Genomic DNA, 15,345 nt, shown 5'->3' on the forward strand with positions numbered 1-15,345 from the left:
CCGGCAGGAACGGTGAGAAAGCTCCAGAGCAGCCTTGTTCCGAGCGCCGGTACCTTTCAGCCCGCGGAAAAGAAGAACCTGCGCCCAGGCCTTTCTGCTCCGCCACGCGGCGGCGGACGCCACCTCGAACCTTAGTCCACTGGGACCTGACGACACCGGAACCCGGCGCCCCGGGCGTGGATTCAGCGGAGCATAATAGCTACCGTACCGCCCGGCCGCGAGGCCCGGTGGAGAGGCGGAAATTGAGGGCGCTGACGCAGCTGGGGGAACTTTGCCTCCATGGCACCTTCCTGTCCTCGACTCCGCCCCGCCAGAGGGGCTCGGCTCCAGAATTCAAGATGGAGTCGCTGAGTCGAGCTGGGCAAGAGATGAGCCTAGCGGCCCTGAAGCAACACGACCCCTACATCACCAGCATCGCAGACCTCACGGGCCAGGTCGCACTGTACACCTTCTGCCCCAAGGCCAACCAGTGGGTGAGTGCAGCCAGGCGGCTGAAGTTGCTCTCCCGGCCGCCGCCTCTTAAAGGGGCCGCGCCGACCGACCTGGGTAGGGGGCGATGCGGGAGGCCAGGGTGGCGGAGGCGAGGCCAGGGACTGGAGGAGAGCCTGGCCGGCGCCTGAGAGGTGTCGGCGCCGCTGGGGATTGGGTGAGAGGAGAGAGGGAAGTAGGTCCAAACATCCGGGGGGAAAGCTGATAGAGGGGAGGGTTGAAGAAGGATTAGTCCCCAGGGGTCCAGTTCGAGGATGTGGGCGACCTGCCTTCTTTGCAGGTGTGTTGGAGGATTTGAGACCGATGGAGTCAGAAAGACGCCTGTAAGATTGTCTGAAGCTTTGAGAGTTGTTAGATAAATTATGTATACATAATCTATAAAGTAAACACTCCTCTCCCCCCAACAGATAGATAAATCAGAACCCCCTTCGCAGAGGTTATTAGGATTTAAAGCTTGAAATCCAATTAGTTTCAGTTCTTGGAAAGGCGCGAGGGTGGGGATACGTCCCGCATTTATCAAACTACACTGTTTCCAGAGTTTGGAAAAGATTTCAAGGCACTTAGGAAAAGGGCATGCATGTTAATTTTGTTACCTTGAAACCTTTGGACAAGAGACCTCGTGTTTTCAGCTATGCTGCTGGTGATGTCACCTCTGAATACGCGCATCAGACTAAGTACTTTTTGCCTTTTTTTGCACGAGAGAGGTTGCGAAAAGTTACATTCAGTTAGTTAGTTTGAAGCTTCGGTTGTTGTTTACATGTCAGAATTTCGAGACTTCCCTGGCGATCCAGTGGTTAGAACTCCCCGCTTCTACTGCAGGGGGCAAAAGTTCGATCCTTAGTCAGAGAACTAAGATCTAATAAGCCACGCAAGTGGCTAAATAAAATAAAAATAAACGTAACATCATTTCCCTTAAAAATATGAATCTTCTTGATTAACTCATTTAGCTATATAGGCTTTATTTTAAAAATAATCTGTAAATGTTTGTTGGATTGAATTAATAAATGATTCACATTCACGTTTCAATAAGAATTGAAGTCCTTGTACTAACAAAACAGAAAGATTATTATCATAATATATTCTTTACAACATAATGAGATAACATGGGTTATATTTAATCATTAATTTTGTGAAAAATCATTTCGCATTTATAAACAGTTAAATCAGATGCAGAGAGTTTTCAAAGTCATCTTGCTTTACTTTGTATCCTCTTTCCTTCACCTCCTGGAATAGGAGGAGGTATGGCAAGCCACACAGAACAAAATTATAGATTTTTTTTTTTTAAGTGTGACTGTTTTGTTAGATATTGCTTTAGTTTAAATTGTTTGGGACCATTTTTCTTTTCTTGCTGTACATATACATTTTTGGAGTGTGGATTGCAGACAAATGGTGAATATTTGGGGCATGGGCTTATTACTGACAAGCTTTTATTTCTAGTTTGTCACAGACTTCCAATATTCTGGAATTTTAATTGTGCCATTCTTCTTTAAATACAAGCTGAATGAAATACAAGCTGAAATAACCTGAATTGAAAACTAAGCTGCCATTATTCATTTGTATCATGGCAGTGATTTGTAACTTTACACAATTGTTTATTTGGGTAAATTTTCTTTCATTGTGAAGCAATTGATTACCAATTTATTATATTAATAAAGTTTGAAAGGCAAGAAATACATAAGGAAAAATTCCATGATGATGTTTGTTAGAAATCAAGACGGTAAATATCTTTTAAAGTTCTTTTTTTCATCCCACCAAATTCAGTTCTATATGACTAACATTTAAGTTTGCTAATAGTTTGCTGATTGCATTAAACTATTTAGATCCTATCTGGGCTCTGAATTGTAGACTAATTTAAAAAAAAAAAACATTTTAACTGTTTAAAACCTAAATACACTCTTGTCACAGCAAATGAAAGATGATGAATTGTACTTTCTTAATCAAAACGTTTACTTTAAGCTAAAAAAAAGTTTTAAATTATTTGTAAGAACTATACAAATTATACTAAGTACAATTTCAGTACTCATGATTCTTCAACAAAGTTCTAAGAGTAACAAACTAATTGTGTTTGACAGTAGTTCTTAACTAACTACAAAATTTTCTAGTCATGAAAATATGCCAGAATCTCCCAAATGATGAAACAGTGTCCTGTAAGATAAAATTTTTTTTCTTCTACTAACTTTGATAAACTTTAAAGGTGAAGTAATGACTGTATACAGACTTTGGCTTTAAAATTAAGAAATTTGGCTAAAACATTTTAGTTTTAAGAAATGAAAGCTAATTCTAGATTTTTTTTCTCCTTTAAATTTTAAAAAAGAAAAGGAAAGTTACTGTAGATACAGGCATGTTGCTGGATAGAACATTGCGTATCAATTAACATGCGTCAATAGACTAAAAAGGATACAAAAGAAACTGGTAACAGTAGTTTGTGGAGAGAGGCTTGACCTGTTCAGAGTAATTAATTTTAAAATAAGTAAGTTGATCTTAAACATGACTTCTCCACTGGGACAATTTGGGGTTAGATTATGGGGGAAAAAGTAATTGACTCATTGTCTGTTACAGGAGAAGACCGATATAGAAGGGACCTTATTTGTATATCGAAGGTAAGCTTTTTAAACATTTATTATTTTTTTAATTTGATGGTGAACATTGTCGTGTAGAGTGATTCAGCCCTATTGTATTGTCTTTGGAACTTCCTGCTTGACCCTTCCAAGTATTCATCCATCTCTTGCTGTGAAATCTTAACCAAGTAATGTCCCTTCTTTGATAGTTCCTGTGATTCAGAATCAAACAGAACTTATTTAGGAACCTAGCAAAATAGAAAACATTTTGTAGTAATGAATGAATCTAAAACAGATGCCTTTTTCCTTCTCCCCATATTAGGAAAACAGAGATATTAACTGAGAAAAATATAATACAGGAACTAACTATTCTGTGATTACTGAACTAAAAGGTTATCTTCTAAGACTCTGGTTCTTTCCCCATTCCAGGTACCCAAAAGTTTTGAGTTGTGTACAGTGTCTAGTAATAGGTATTTTTAATTTGAGAGTCCTTTAGAAAGACTGGACTACTCATAACTGCACATTTTTAACTTTCAACTTTTTTGAGAATTAATTGTCGTAAACATGATTGGTTTGTGAATTGCAGGTTTGGTTTTGTTTGGCAACTTTCTTGGCCTAAAGGCAATTGACAAGGGTATGTTAGTCATTGGAGTTTCTTGTTTTCCTGGATCCCTCTTAACTCTCGCTCTGATTGAGATAGATGCCTTTTCTTGGTTTTTAAAGCTTAGGAAACTCAGCAGGATTACTGATACCTGGTTCTTTTCGTGTGTGTGTGTGTGGTAAATTATTTATGGATTGCAACAAAAATTTGTCAAATATTCTTCTAAATTGTCTTGTGTACCTTTGAGATCTTGTCTAAAAAACACTGATTTTTTTCTTCCTTTTAAGTGCTTTATTGTTACTCTTTCTTTTTGACATTTTGTTCCCTGTTACTCATCTTTCTCCTTTTAAAAAAAAAAAGACCTTTACCTTTTACCTGGTAATATTCATTACCAATATAAATCTCTAGAAGCTCTTCAACTGTTATTAGAATCTTGGTACTTGGGAAGCACTTTCCTGGCTTTATTGTAACAGTGTGGATTCACCAATTACAGAAAATGAAATTTAGTTTAGTGACTGACTTGATTTAATAAAATTTGTGGAAGCTTCCACTTGTATTGATTCCAATAAAAGGAGACCAGAGAGACTCTATTTGGGAAATGTGAGAACATGTTATGGATGAAATGGATAAATATATACCAGATGTCAGAATGTCCCTTTGGAGAGACCTTAGCATAGAAGAAGCATGGATTTGGAATCAGAAAACCTAAAAGCTGAATCCTGGTTATTATTTGTGTGACTTTGGGTGCAGGCCTGAATCCTCCTAAGCTTGTTTCCTAATCTGTAGAAGAGAATTCTAAAACCTCTCCCATGTACACAGAGAAATATTTCATATACAAATGAGAAGTACCTAAAGGATTGTGTGCTGGATCACTCTGACATGGGAACCAAAGATGTTTCTTGTAGGATTCGAAACATTTTTCTTACTAGCTCAAGTCTTTCCATAGCTCTCCCATTTGATACAAGCAAAATCATTGTGATGGTGGGCAATAATTATTGTAACCAGTCCTGTACCATATTTAAAATAAACGATATTTTTATTGAGCATATATTCACTAAATATCTACTATATGTCTCTCTTGGTACTTATCTGAAAAAAACAAGAATCCTATTTGCATGGTAGAGTTTAGTGGAGAAGGATGATAAATACAAAAAATTGTGATAGGAAAAAGAGAGAGAAGGGTTAGAGGTATTGAGCTTGGTAGCATTGAAAAGGGTAGTTGTGTAGCAGGCCTCAGTGAGAATGGGACATTTGAACAGAGGCTTGTGGGAATTGAGACAACTGTAGACTCTGGGCAAGTAGCCCAGACAGAGGTCTTTAGGTAGAAACATACCTATAGGAAGAATGGTAAGGAGTCCAGTGTGGCTGGAGCAGGAAGAACAGGGAAGAGGCACAGGAGTTGAAGTCAGGGGGGCACATATCACTTAAGGCCTTGGGTGGTGGCCTTAGTTAGGACCTTGGCCTTTATTCTGAGGGACAGTCCTTGAAAGCTCCTAAGAGGGGGAGGGGTATGATCTGACTTAAATTTTTTGTTTATGATTTTAAGTGCTAATAATATTATATAATGCAATATTCCATTCATTCTTTAAAATGGAACTAAAGTTAGTGATGGACAGGGAGGCCTGGCGTGCTGCGATTCATGGGGTCTCAAAGAGTCAGACACAACTAAGCGACTGAACTGAACTGAAAGAGTAGATAATATTTCAGCAAATTTAATGACTTCTTTTTTTTTTCTTCTATTAAATCTAAGGTCAGCTTCACCTTACCATGGTTTCACCATTGTGAATCGACTGAATATGCACAATCTAGTTGAACCAGTGAATAAAGATTTGGAATTTCAGCTCCATGAACCATTTCTTCTGTATAGAAATGCAAGTTGTGAGTATCTGTCTGTTGATTATAGTTCATGTGTTTGCTGCTTAATTGAGTGACTTTAGTTTCTGTCAGCAGAGTATTCTTGGAAATTCAGGGTACAATAAAAACTATGGTCTATACTCTTGTGGTTATAAGTGAGTCTCTTGCTAAGATCAGCGCTTTTGAATTGAACTTCTAAAATTGAAACACTCTTTGTATACAGTAACTTATTATTTTAGTAATAGTTAACTATATTATTCTATATAATTATATTACATTATTTTCCTGCTATTTGTTCTATGAAAATAAATTTCACCCTTTGTTTTTGTTGTAATATATGTTATTGGCTGCCCACGCCTGGCGTGCTGTGATTCAAGGGGTTGCAAAAAGTCGCACACGACTGAGCGACTGAACTGAACTGAACTGATGCCACTGAGCAAAAGAACTTAAAGACAAATACTAATATTTCTGTGCACAAAGAAAGGACTGTCTTTGCCCTGATTGTGTTATTTTTCAGTCTGTTTATTTAGTTGAGTGTTGGGTACAAGCGCTGGGCCAAGAGCTATTGTACTTTAACGTCAATAGCATAATAACTTTTAGGGTAGACAGGCCATTAAGTCAGCTGAGACTCAGGTGAATGGCAGTTGCTTAGAGAGAGGATTGTAACCTTTTTGCTGCTTCATAGTCCAGGGTCCTTTCAGGCATTTTAAGACACGAAAAATGGTTGGGTGTAGTCAGCAAAGCCAGAGTGGCCTTTTTAAGAAGTAAATACTAAAAAGTACACCTGGTTCTTGTATTTCATACAACATGGGAATTGGAGGTATGAGTGTTTGGGAACAGAAGACAGACGATTTGTCTGGCCTTGCTGGTAGCAGTATCAGCCCTGGTTATGCTGGTAAGGGGACTGTGCTGCAGCCATCATCTGAGGAGACTGCTGGAGAGGCTTGGCTTCTAACTTAAAACCTAAAAGTATGAATTTCACTTGAGTGAGAGGTAACTAGTATTGGGGGAATGTCTTCAATATAAAATGTTTTTTAAAAAAACTACTAGAAAGTATGCATCTTTTCACTCCCTGAACGAGAAGTGACAGATCTCTGTTGAAACTGAAAGCCCCAAATTCTTCTCCCTAGCTCACTTTTAAGCAAAATAAAATCTATCTCTTGACTTTTCAGTAAACGATTTGTCCAGATAATTCTCTGTCTTAGTTTGAATGGATGGATTTATTTAAACTGTTATTAACAATAAGAATTACTTCAAATAGCTGTTTTCTTTATGCTGACTATTCTGTTAAAGGGGAAAGTCTGCAAAGCAGCACAGATCCAATTTTTTATTTAAGTAAAATTGGGTTAATTCTGCTTTTTATTACCTGAAAACTTAATCTAGCTATTGCCTCTAATATAAGTTTGATTAGTAAAGTAGTCTGCTACTGCTGCTGCCAAGTCACTTCAGTCATGTCTGACTCTGTGCGACCCCAGAGATGGCAGCCCACCAGGCTCCCCCATCCCTGGGATTCTCCAGGCAAGAACACTGGAATGGGTTGCCATTTCCTTCTCCAATGCGTGAAAGTGAAGTCACTCAGTCGTGTCTGACTCTTAGCGACCCCATGGACTGCAGCCTCCCAGACTCCTCCGTCCATGGGATTTTCCAGGCAAGAGTACTGGAGTGGGGTGCCATTGCCCTGAGTGAAGTAGTCAGTAGGGGAAATTATCAGAGGCCCATGGACTTAATTACCATTTAGCATAAGCCTGAAATAAATTGTATTGAACAAGTAAAGTTACCTATGAAGTTGAAGTGTATGATAACACAAATAAAAGTAAACCATGATTAACCAAAAAGTTTTTTAAATTAATTTTTATTGGAGTGTAGTTGATTTCTAGTGTTGATTAACCAAAATGTAACCAATCAGAGCCTAAAATATCTGTAAATATTTCTATAGTCCGTGTATGGAAGAAATGAAAGCAAATTGTAAAGAAAAAAGGCTAATGTTTTATTTTGTGAAAATCTAGCAAATTTATGTGTTACTTGGGATCAGTACTATAAGTTTTACCACACTATAGTGTCATAGATTGATTTGCTGTAATGATAAGACCTTAAATCATCAGAAGTGTTTCTTATGTTAATTAGAATATTCTTGAGGGGGACAGTGCTCTAATGCTTTTTATTGTAGAAAGATTTTCAACAAAAGGTTGAAACAAAGGTTTCCTTAGTTAAACATAAGACTCACTTAACCGCTTCTCTGTTAATTGAGGCACTGAATTATTTCTTAAGGGCCTAACAGTTTCTGGTATTGCTAATTAGATATTCAAGATCACATCAGTTTGTTTTTAGGCCAGAGAAAAGCCTGAAAAGGTCAAGAACAATACTGTGGATATATTAGAAATAGTACTGGGGAGAAGTGACAGGGAAGCATAAAGTGGTTTTGAGAGTGTTAAAGCCTCTGCTGAGTATGTTTTGTCTCCCTAGTCTTGAAAGTATCAAGTAGTCTTGTCAGATCAGCAAGCTACTGAATTGTTCAGGGATTTGCTCTTTAAATAAAAAGTTAATTAGTGTCTGATGTGTATTCAGGTAATTATACAGCTTCTGTAGCTGTTCTGTCATTTCTCGTGGGAAATACCACCAAGACACCTGACCCATTGTATTCCAGCTACACCCTCAGATCCAGCCTCTTCCTCTTAAATCAGTTTTTAGAGTTAATAGAATATTGAGCTATAACTTTTTCCAGTTCTAACTTTTTTGGTGGGGAGGGGGTCATGCACTGAGTGGCTTGTAGCATCTTAGTTCTCCCATCAAGGACGAAATTCAGACCCACAGCAGTGAGACCACAGGGTCCTAACCACTGGACTGCCAGGAATTCCCTAGTTTTTCTTTAACACCCCACCCCACCATCCCAAGAGAAAGCTAAAAGCTTACAAAGGAAATGCTTGCACCTGCCAGAAGTTTAGCTTTGGTGATTCTCTTGCACCTTTTGGAAATAGTTTATCTTTATACCTTTTGCCAGCCACAAGACCCCAGTAAGGGTTGAGGAGACTGCAGATTCTGTAGTTACTAAGCGAAAATTATATTCCCAGCACCTTATTTCTGATTCCCCACTTAAAGATGAGGAAACAAGAGTCCCAGAGAAGTTCAGAAACTTGCTCAAGAGTCAACAAAGTTTATAAGTAACAGGCAGAAGTCAAATCTAGGTCTCTTGAGCTTCAAAACAAATGTTCTTTCTACTTTGCTACAACAGTAAAATCACTTATTTCATCAGTCCACTCTCTAGAGCAGTGCTGTCTGTGGAACTCCGTGATGATGGAAATGCTCTGTACTGATACTGTCTCGTATAGCAGTCACCGGTCAGCCACATGTGACTGTGGAACACTTAAAATGTGGCTGGTGCAGCCAAGAAAAAACAGATTTTTAAAGTTTATTTAATCAATTTGCATTTCAATAGCCATATGAGACTAGTGGCTACCATATTGGACACCAGAGTTCTGAAGCATAGATCCATGCAGAAACATACTTGGGCAGCTTTAGATTTGTCTGCCTCTCATTTAATCATTTCTTTTTAAAATTTACAAATGATTTCTAAATGCAAGGGCTGCAGAAGATATCCCTGAGGGTGGGTTTGCCATGGTAACACTCTTTGCTGTGGAATTTAATTTGCAGAAAAGAATTCTATTCTTGGCTTTGCCATTTTCCCAACTGTAACTTTGGATAAATCACTTAAACCACTGATCTGACCTGCTTATCTTAAGAAAGCATCATGTATGTAAAGATTATTTATCAGGCACTTACAAATTAAAATATTATAGACTGTGTCTCTATCTTGGACTTAAACCAACTGGTCTTATTAGTGAAAGATCTTAAAGACTTTATTATCCAGGTCCCCTAATGAGTTGTATATTAGTAAATTAGGAAGATATCAGCCCATCAATGTAGGGAGATGAAAGGCAAGCTTATCTACCTCAATCTGTGCTGTGAATTAGAGGGAAGATTTCCCCCCTAAAAATCATAGCTAGAGGCCTCTCTCATATTTCAGATTTGAGATTCAAGTTATAATATTCATTTGGTGTGATTTCTTACCCAGGCCAAAAAATTAACATAAAATTGATTCTCACCTATTGAATGCTCTAGAACACTTGGCAAAAGCAAATGCAAAACTTTTTTGGAAAGAATATTCTTAATTGCCCCAGGATCTTACTGGTAAGCCTCATGGTCCAAAAATTACAATATATACAAAGACATAATTCACAGACGGTAAAGCTTATGGTAAAACAAACAGCCAGCCCTTCCCAGAAATTTTGGTTAATGATATGATCAGTTAGAGACTTTAATGGATAGGAATATCAGATATAGATTATAAAATAAAGTGACAGGTAGATTTGAAAAATAGCTAAGTAAAACTTCAAGAAATTAAAATTTAGTTGTTGAAGTAAACTCTCTACCTGATTTAACAGTTAATTTATAAAGACTGCAAAGAGAATTGGGTACCTGGAAGAGACATCTGAGGAAATTATCCAGGATGCAGTCCAGAAAGGGGAAAAATGGAAAATTTGACAGAGAGCAAAGGATTGGAAAGTCTTAAAAAGTTTAACATATGACAGAGAAGAATTTCAGAATGATAAAATATGTAGAGGGGGAATTTTTTTTTTAAGAGGGAATATTTGAGGAGATTATAACTGAGAATTTTCCAGAATGCATGAAAGACATAGGTCTCGGATTTAGACAATAAAATAAGGCCCCAAGCAAAATAAATAGAAATAAACACAGACTTGGACACATGGCAAAATAAATACAGACCTGGATCAAAGGCAAAGACGTAAGCAGCCAAAGCTTCTTGAGATTTATTATTTAGGAAGAGCGTCAGTTAGACTGACAGCATATTTAATTGCAGCTACTGAGTTTAGAAGACAAAGGAATTTTATTTTCAAGTACTAAAGGAAAAAACAATTAACCATCAATTTAGTAATTCAAGAGAGCAAACTAAGACATTTTTCAACAAAAACAGAAGTTAACTCCAGCAGACCTTTGTCATATGCCCTTCCAAAGCAGTACTATATGGTAGCTATTGAATCCTTGAAATGTGCCTAGTACAACTATGTTTTTAACTAAATAAGTTCTTAATTTAGTTTAGTTAATTTATTTTTACCAGTGCTGCTCTAAAGGCTATAGTTCAGAAAGAAGAAAATTGAATACAGAAGTAATTAGGTTTAAGCAACAGTAAAACAAAATAAGCATTGACTGTATAAAGAAATAAAATGCCTAGCTTGAGTAGAGGTATTAAAAAGGTAAAACAAAAATACTAGACAGCAATAATATAAGATAAAAACTTTCCAAACCAAAAAATTACGAAGACTGAGGTGAGGGTAAATAAATTGATGACCAGTAGACTTGTAAGTCAAGCTATGCTTTGATCAAAAGATTCAGGGTAATTACTGCAGAACAGAAATAGGATGTCTTAATTTTAAACCGGTACAAATTGAGATAGGAGAAAAGTAAATAGAAACTATGGGAAGTAGCCCAGTTCTAATAAAATGGCAGAAATAAATAAACCAGTAAGTAAAACAAATGTTAAGTGAACTATACTTGACAGTTAAAAGAGATTCTCAAATTGGATAAAGATACAGAATTTACCAATAATGCTGGTTTCAAAAAGCTTAAAACTCCAAAGCCAGGAAAAGTTGAAAGTAAAAGAATAGGATGATATATGTCAGGTAACTATTAGCCAAACAAGACTGATGTAGCTGTGTTGATCACAGGTCATAGAATCTGAGGTAGGAAACATCAGGAATAAAAGTTATCCCATAATGACAAAAGAAGTAAATCACCTACAAGAAAAAACAGTTCTGAACTGATATGTACCTTGTATTTGTCAGCATTACACATCAAATGTTTAAAATCCATAGTCACAGTGGGAAATAGAAACAGACCACCTCAGTAATTGACAGATAAGGCAGATAATTTAGTAAGGCTATGGGATATTTAACCCATACAGTTAAATACAGTTAGACTTGGTCTAATGGACAAAGGAAAAAACCCTGCTTCTAGCACTTCAAGGATTTGCATATTTTTCAAGTATGTATAGAATTTTTATTAAAATTATCAACAAAATAAAAGCTCTCCCCTATGACCTGATTGATCCAACACCAAAAAGGGGAGAGACATAAATGGCAATATTAGGAATAACATATACTGTCTCTATATATATGTATATATATGTGTGTGTGTGTATATATAGATAGCAGCTAAGGATAAGGAATAAGAAACCACTGTAAAGAACTTTCTGCATAGAATTTTAAAATTTGGATTATATAGACAATTTCCTTGAAGAAAACAGTGTAACAAAACTTAGGAGTAAATGGATTCAATGAAATAATTGGGTCAGTAGTTTTAAAATCTCTTCCATCTCATCTAAAAAGAATGCTGAGAAGAATGTTCTCTCCAGTTCAGTAAGTGGTACTGAAGTAGTCGTCCATGTAGCAACGGGCCTCTGAAAAGGTAACTAGAGGATCTTCACATTTCTGATCTTAACCACAGGAACACTTATCGCCATAGAAAGGAAATCGTGCTTCATATTATCCACTATTCCTTCAAGCATTTGGTGAGCCCTGGCTATAAACAACAAAATCTCACTAAGTGTGTTTCTCTTAGAAGGTGCTTTCCCCCAAGATCAGTGCCGGGTACTTTCATTTTCATTTCTGTGGGTATCTTTCAGGGTTAACATGGTAACCTGGGATTTGTTGTATATATATGTATGTGTACTTGTGACTTAATTATGAGATGTCAAGTCTAACATGCACACAGAGTAAAATAATGACTTCTCTTTTGGCTAAAACCACCATCACACATTTGTCTAAGGACAGAATAAAGTTTAATGTGAGGAGAGAGGGGACCTAAAGACATAGACACCCTGTAACCAGCTTAACAGCAGCAGCAGATCACCACACCAGGAACAATAGAAAATAAAAATCTTATTACAGTTGAATATTTTGAAAGAACTTACCTCCAAAAATCTGTGTGAAGTACCCCTTCGTTTCCGCTTCACTTGTCACTTTTCCTTTATATCGAGCATCAGTCTCTTGATATAGAGCATTTTTAATTAAAATTAGATCACTAGAAAAAGCAGGGAGATTCATTTCCATGGCGTTGAAAATGTAGCTGCCAAATGGTAAGTTTTAGTAGAAGAATAGAAGAAATACTGTAGTGTGTACGTGTGTGTTCCTTGGTCTCTGCTTGGCCTTTCTCAGTTCAAGGGCAAGAGCAGTAGAGATGCTAGGTGGCTATTGGCATTTGGTGCAAATCTTCAAACTTAAAGCACAATACAGGAAATTTCCTTGCAAGAGTAGTTTTACAGTTTGGCAACTCAAAAAATGTGAGTTCTACCACCAGGCTAAAAGAAGACTTTATAAACAGTTTCTAAAGTTCCACAGCCCATACTTTGCCATCTTTGAATCCAGTACACACTGCTTCTTACGCAGCCTGAAGAGAGGCAGGCAGTCTCCCCCCATCAGCAGCCGCTTCTGCGGCTGGTATGATTCTGCAATCAGCGTAAGAGGAAGAAATCTTTGGCGCTGCATTCGTCTGGCCTTCTGAACCAAGATAAAGAAAGAGCCTTGCTGTTGTCACATAATGTACACCGAAGAGGTAAAACACCATGAAAACAGTGACTTGGACGCCAAGGTTGCTCTGGTGACGCTGTTGGGTCAGACATATCAAAAACCTTCAATGCTTCCTAGCTGTTGTAGGTCGCTACTTAGTGTTCCAATAGAGCCTCCATCAGGTACCTTCTTGTTAGCTTGAGTCCGTGAACAGTTGAGAATTTCCAAAGCAGATTCTTTTCATTATGTCCAATTACTGGCTTCCCCCACCTCTCCCCAGTAGTGTTTCCAGGTGAAAGCAATTTTTATCATTTATTATTATTATCTTAATTGTAAAGATTTTAAAAGTTGCCCATGTGTGCTCTATTCATGGCAAGCGCTATGAGGCTATAGTGACGATAAATCCTAAAAGCAGAAGTGAAATCCTAGTGTGACTCACTGTTTTATTCAGGGTTACCCATCATTACAGAGTAAAAAGCTTATAAATAGGAATCATAACTTGTGATATTCTTGGGTTTATTTTCCTAGTCCCCCAGAAAGTTTAGTGGTCATTTCATATGTCTAAATCCTATACTGAAATTACAGTTTAAAGGAACTGTGGAAGCGGTGTTGCTGGTAAATATTTTCGGACTTGATTTAGAGAAGGGTACCAGATTTAAAAATGAACTGAAGAGCTTGCAGAATAGCATTTTTAATTTCCTGGAAGAAGTCTTTTAATCGATGTTTAAAATAGACATAATTTAAATTTTAGAAAGTGGGCTGTTTTTCTGCCATGTTAGTGTTCAGTGGCGTTTAAGCATGTCTACTCTTTGGCTCCCAAAAGTTAAGCTGCTGCTCCAACCCAGGTACACTTAGCAGCCTTACTTACAGACTCAACAGCATTTCCTCGCCTGCCTGTTTGCCACCTACCACACTGTTGTGTTGTAATCCCAGGTCCAGCAGTCTTCGGCTCTGTAACTTTTCACCTGTATGTGTGTATTCTAACCTCCACCCCAGAGACTTTCTCTTCTGTCTCTTTCCCAACCTTAATTGCTGTGGAGCCGCCAGGCTTATTCTTATCTTAAAGGAAATGATCTGTCAAAGCATTTGTTTTTTCACTTGTCAGAGCATGCTCATGTATACGTCATCTATTCTATTCTTACAGTCCTTTTGTAATCAGAAGAGTCTTCCTTATTCCAGGGTAAATATTTCTGGTTATGTTCAAAGTACATTTTGTTGTGTTTGTTTTCTGGTCTAGAGGATCTTGGTTGGTGCCATCTTCAGAAATGTTACAAGTCATAAGACCGTTGCCAAAAGCTTTATCAAACCTCCTTTTCAGCTTGGCAGCATACTGAGAAAAATCTCCAGCCTCCTCAGATTCTTCTAGAAAGTAGGTCAGATCTAACTAATAAATGAATCAAAAAAAACAACACGTGCATGAAAGTGGTCCCCAGCTCTGTTTTAGTGACATTTTACCAGATTGCTAGAAGTCTCAAGGGATTTTGTAAAGGCTCCAAATTAATTTGGGTTTTCTTGACCTCGTGTGTGTCATACACCACTCCTGATGAGAAGCAGAATGAGGTATAACATCAGATCAAAATTGGCTGCTGAATCTTCAAACAGGACTCTCCAGGGAAACAGATGACTTACCCTTCAGCTTTTGAAAATTTTGAAAATTTCTCAGCATTACATAATCCAACAACTTTGATCTTTGTCAGTTGCACTTTTCATATGTTCAGAAGAAGAGGGCTGTCATTTGAGAAGCAAGGGAAACAGTTAGATTTGAATATACTTTTCTGTATTTTGATATTTTTTATGGAAGTACAGCGTAAAGGTATTTAAATGTCCTGTCACACCCCCTAACTCTTCAGGGACAGCGAGACTAACTGGGACAGTGGTTAACAGCCACGATACGTGGTGGGTGTCCAGTAACTGAATAGTTTGCTTTCATCTTCAGAAAAGCCACTTACAAAGCACGATGCCATTATTATTTACTATAGCAAAATTATACTGTATTGCCAAATGTCTAAATCCTCTGGGGCATAATTAATCAAGGAAAATTATTTCAGGATGTTTTAGCAAGCAGATGGTTGGCAGAATATGTTGGGCCTTAGAGTGTAAGTTCCCTTGAGGGAAGAGTACTTAGCTTTGGTGTGGAGACAAGGTCTTCGGTGGTTTTAGCTATCTGGTGAACTTGTCTGTCTTTGCTCACAGTGACGGTGACAGGCTCAGTGGCAGCTCCCGGGGCCTCCTTGCCAGTTGCATGCACTGAGCATCTGATATG

General features: G+C 37.7%; 1 protein-coding gene across 2 annotated transcripts in view; it reads left to right on the plus strand.

Annotated features, from left to right (window-relative positions):
- Window positions 1-338: 338 nt before the first annotated feature.
- DCP1A (decapping mRNA 1A) overlaps window positions 339-15,345 on the plus strand; it is a 39,119-nt gene continuing 24,112 nt past the window's right edge. For both annotated transcript variants that reach the window (XM_068981797.1, XM_068981798.1), the window contains exons 1-3: window positions 339-473; window positions 3,049-3,089; window positions 5,399-5,526. In XM_068981797.1, coding sequence (XP_068837898.1) covers window positions 339-473; window positions 3,049-3,089; window positions 5,399-5,526 — 304 coding nt within the window. The remainder of the gene's footprint in view (window positions 474-3,048; window positions 3,090-5,398; window positions 5,527-15,345) is intronic.

Source organism: Capricornis sumatraensis, chromosome 10 (assembly GCF_032405125.1).
Source record: "Capricornis sumatraensis isolate serow.1 chromosome 10, serow.2, whole genome shotgun sequence".
NCBI lineage: Eukaryota > Metazoa > Chordata > Mammalia > Artiodactyla > Bovidae > Capricornis > Capricornis sumatraensis.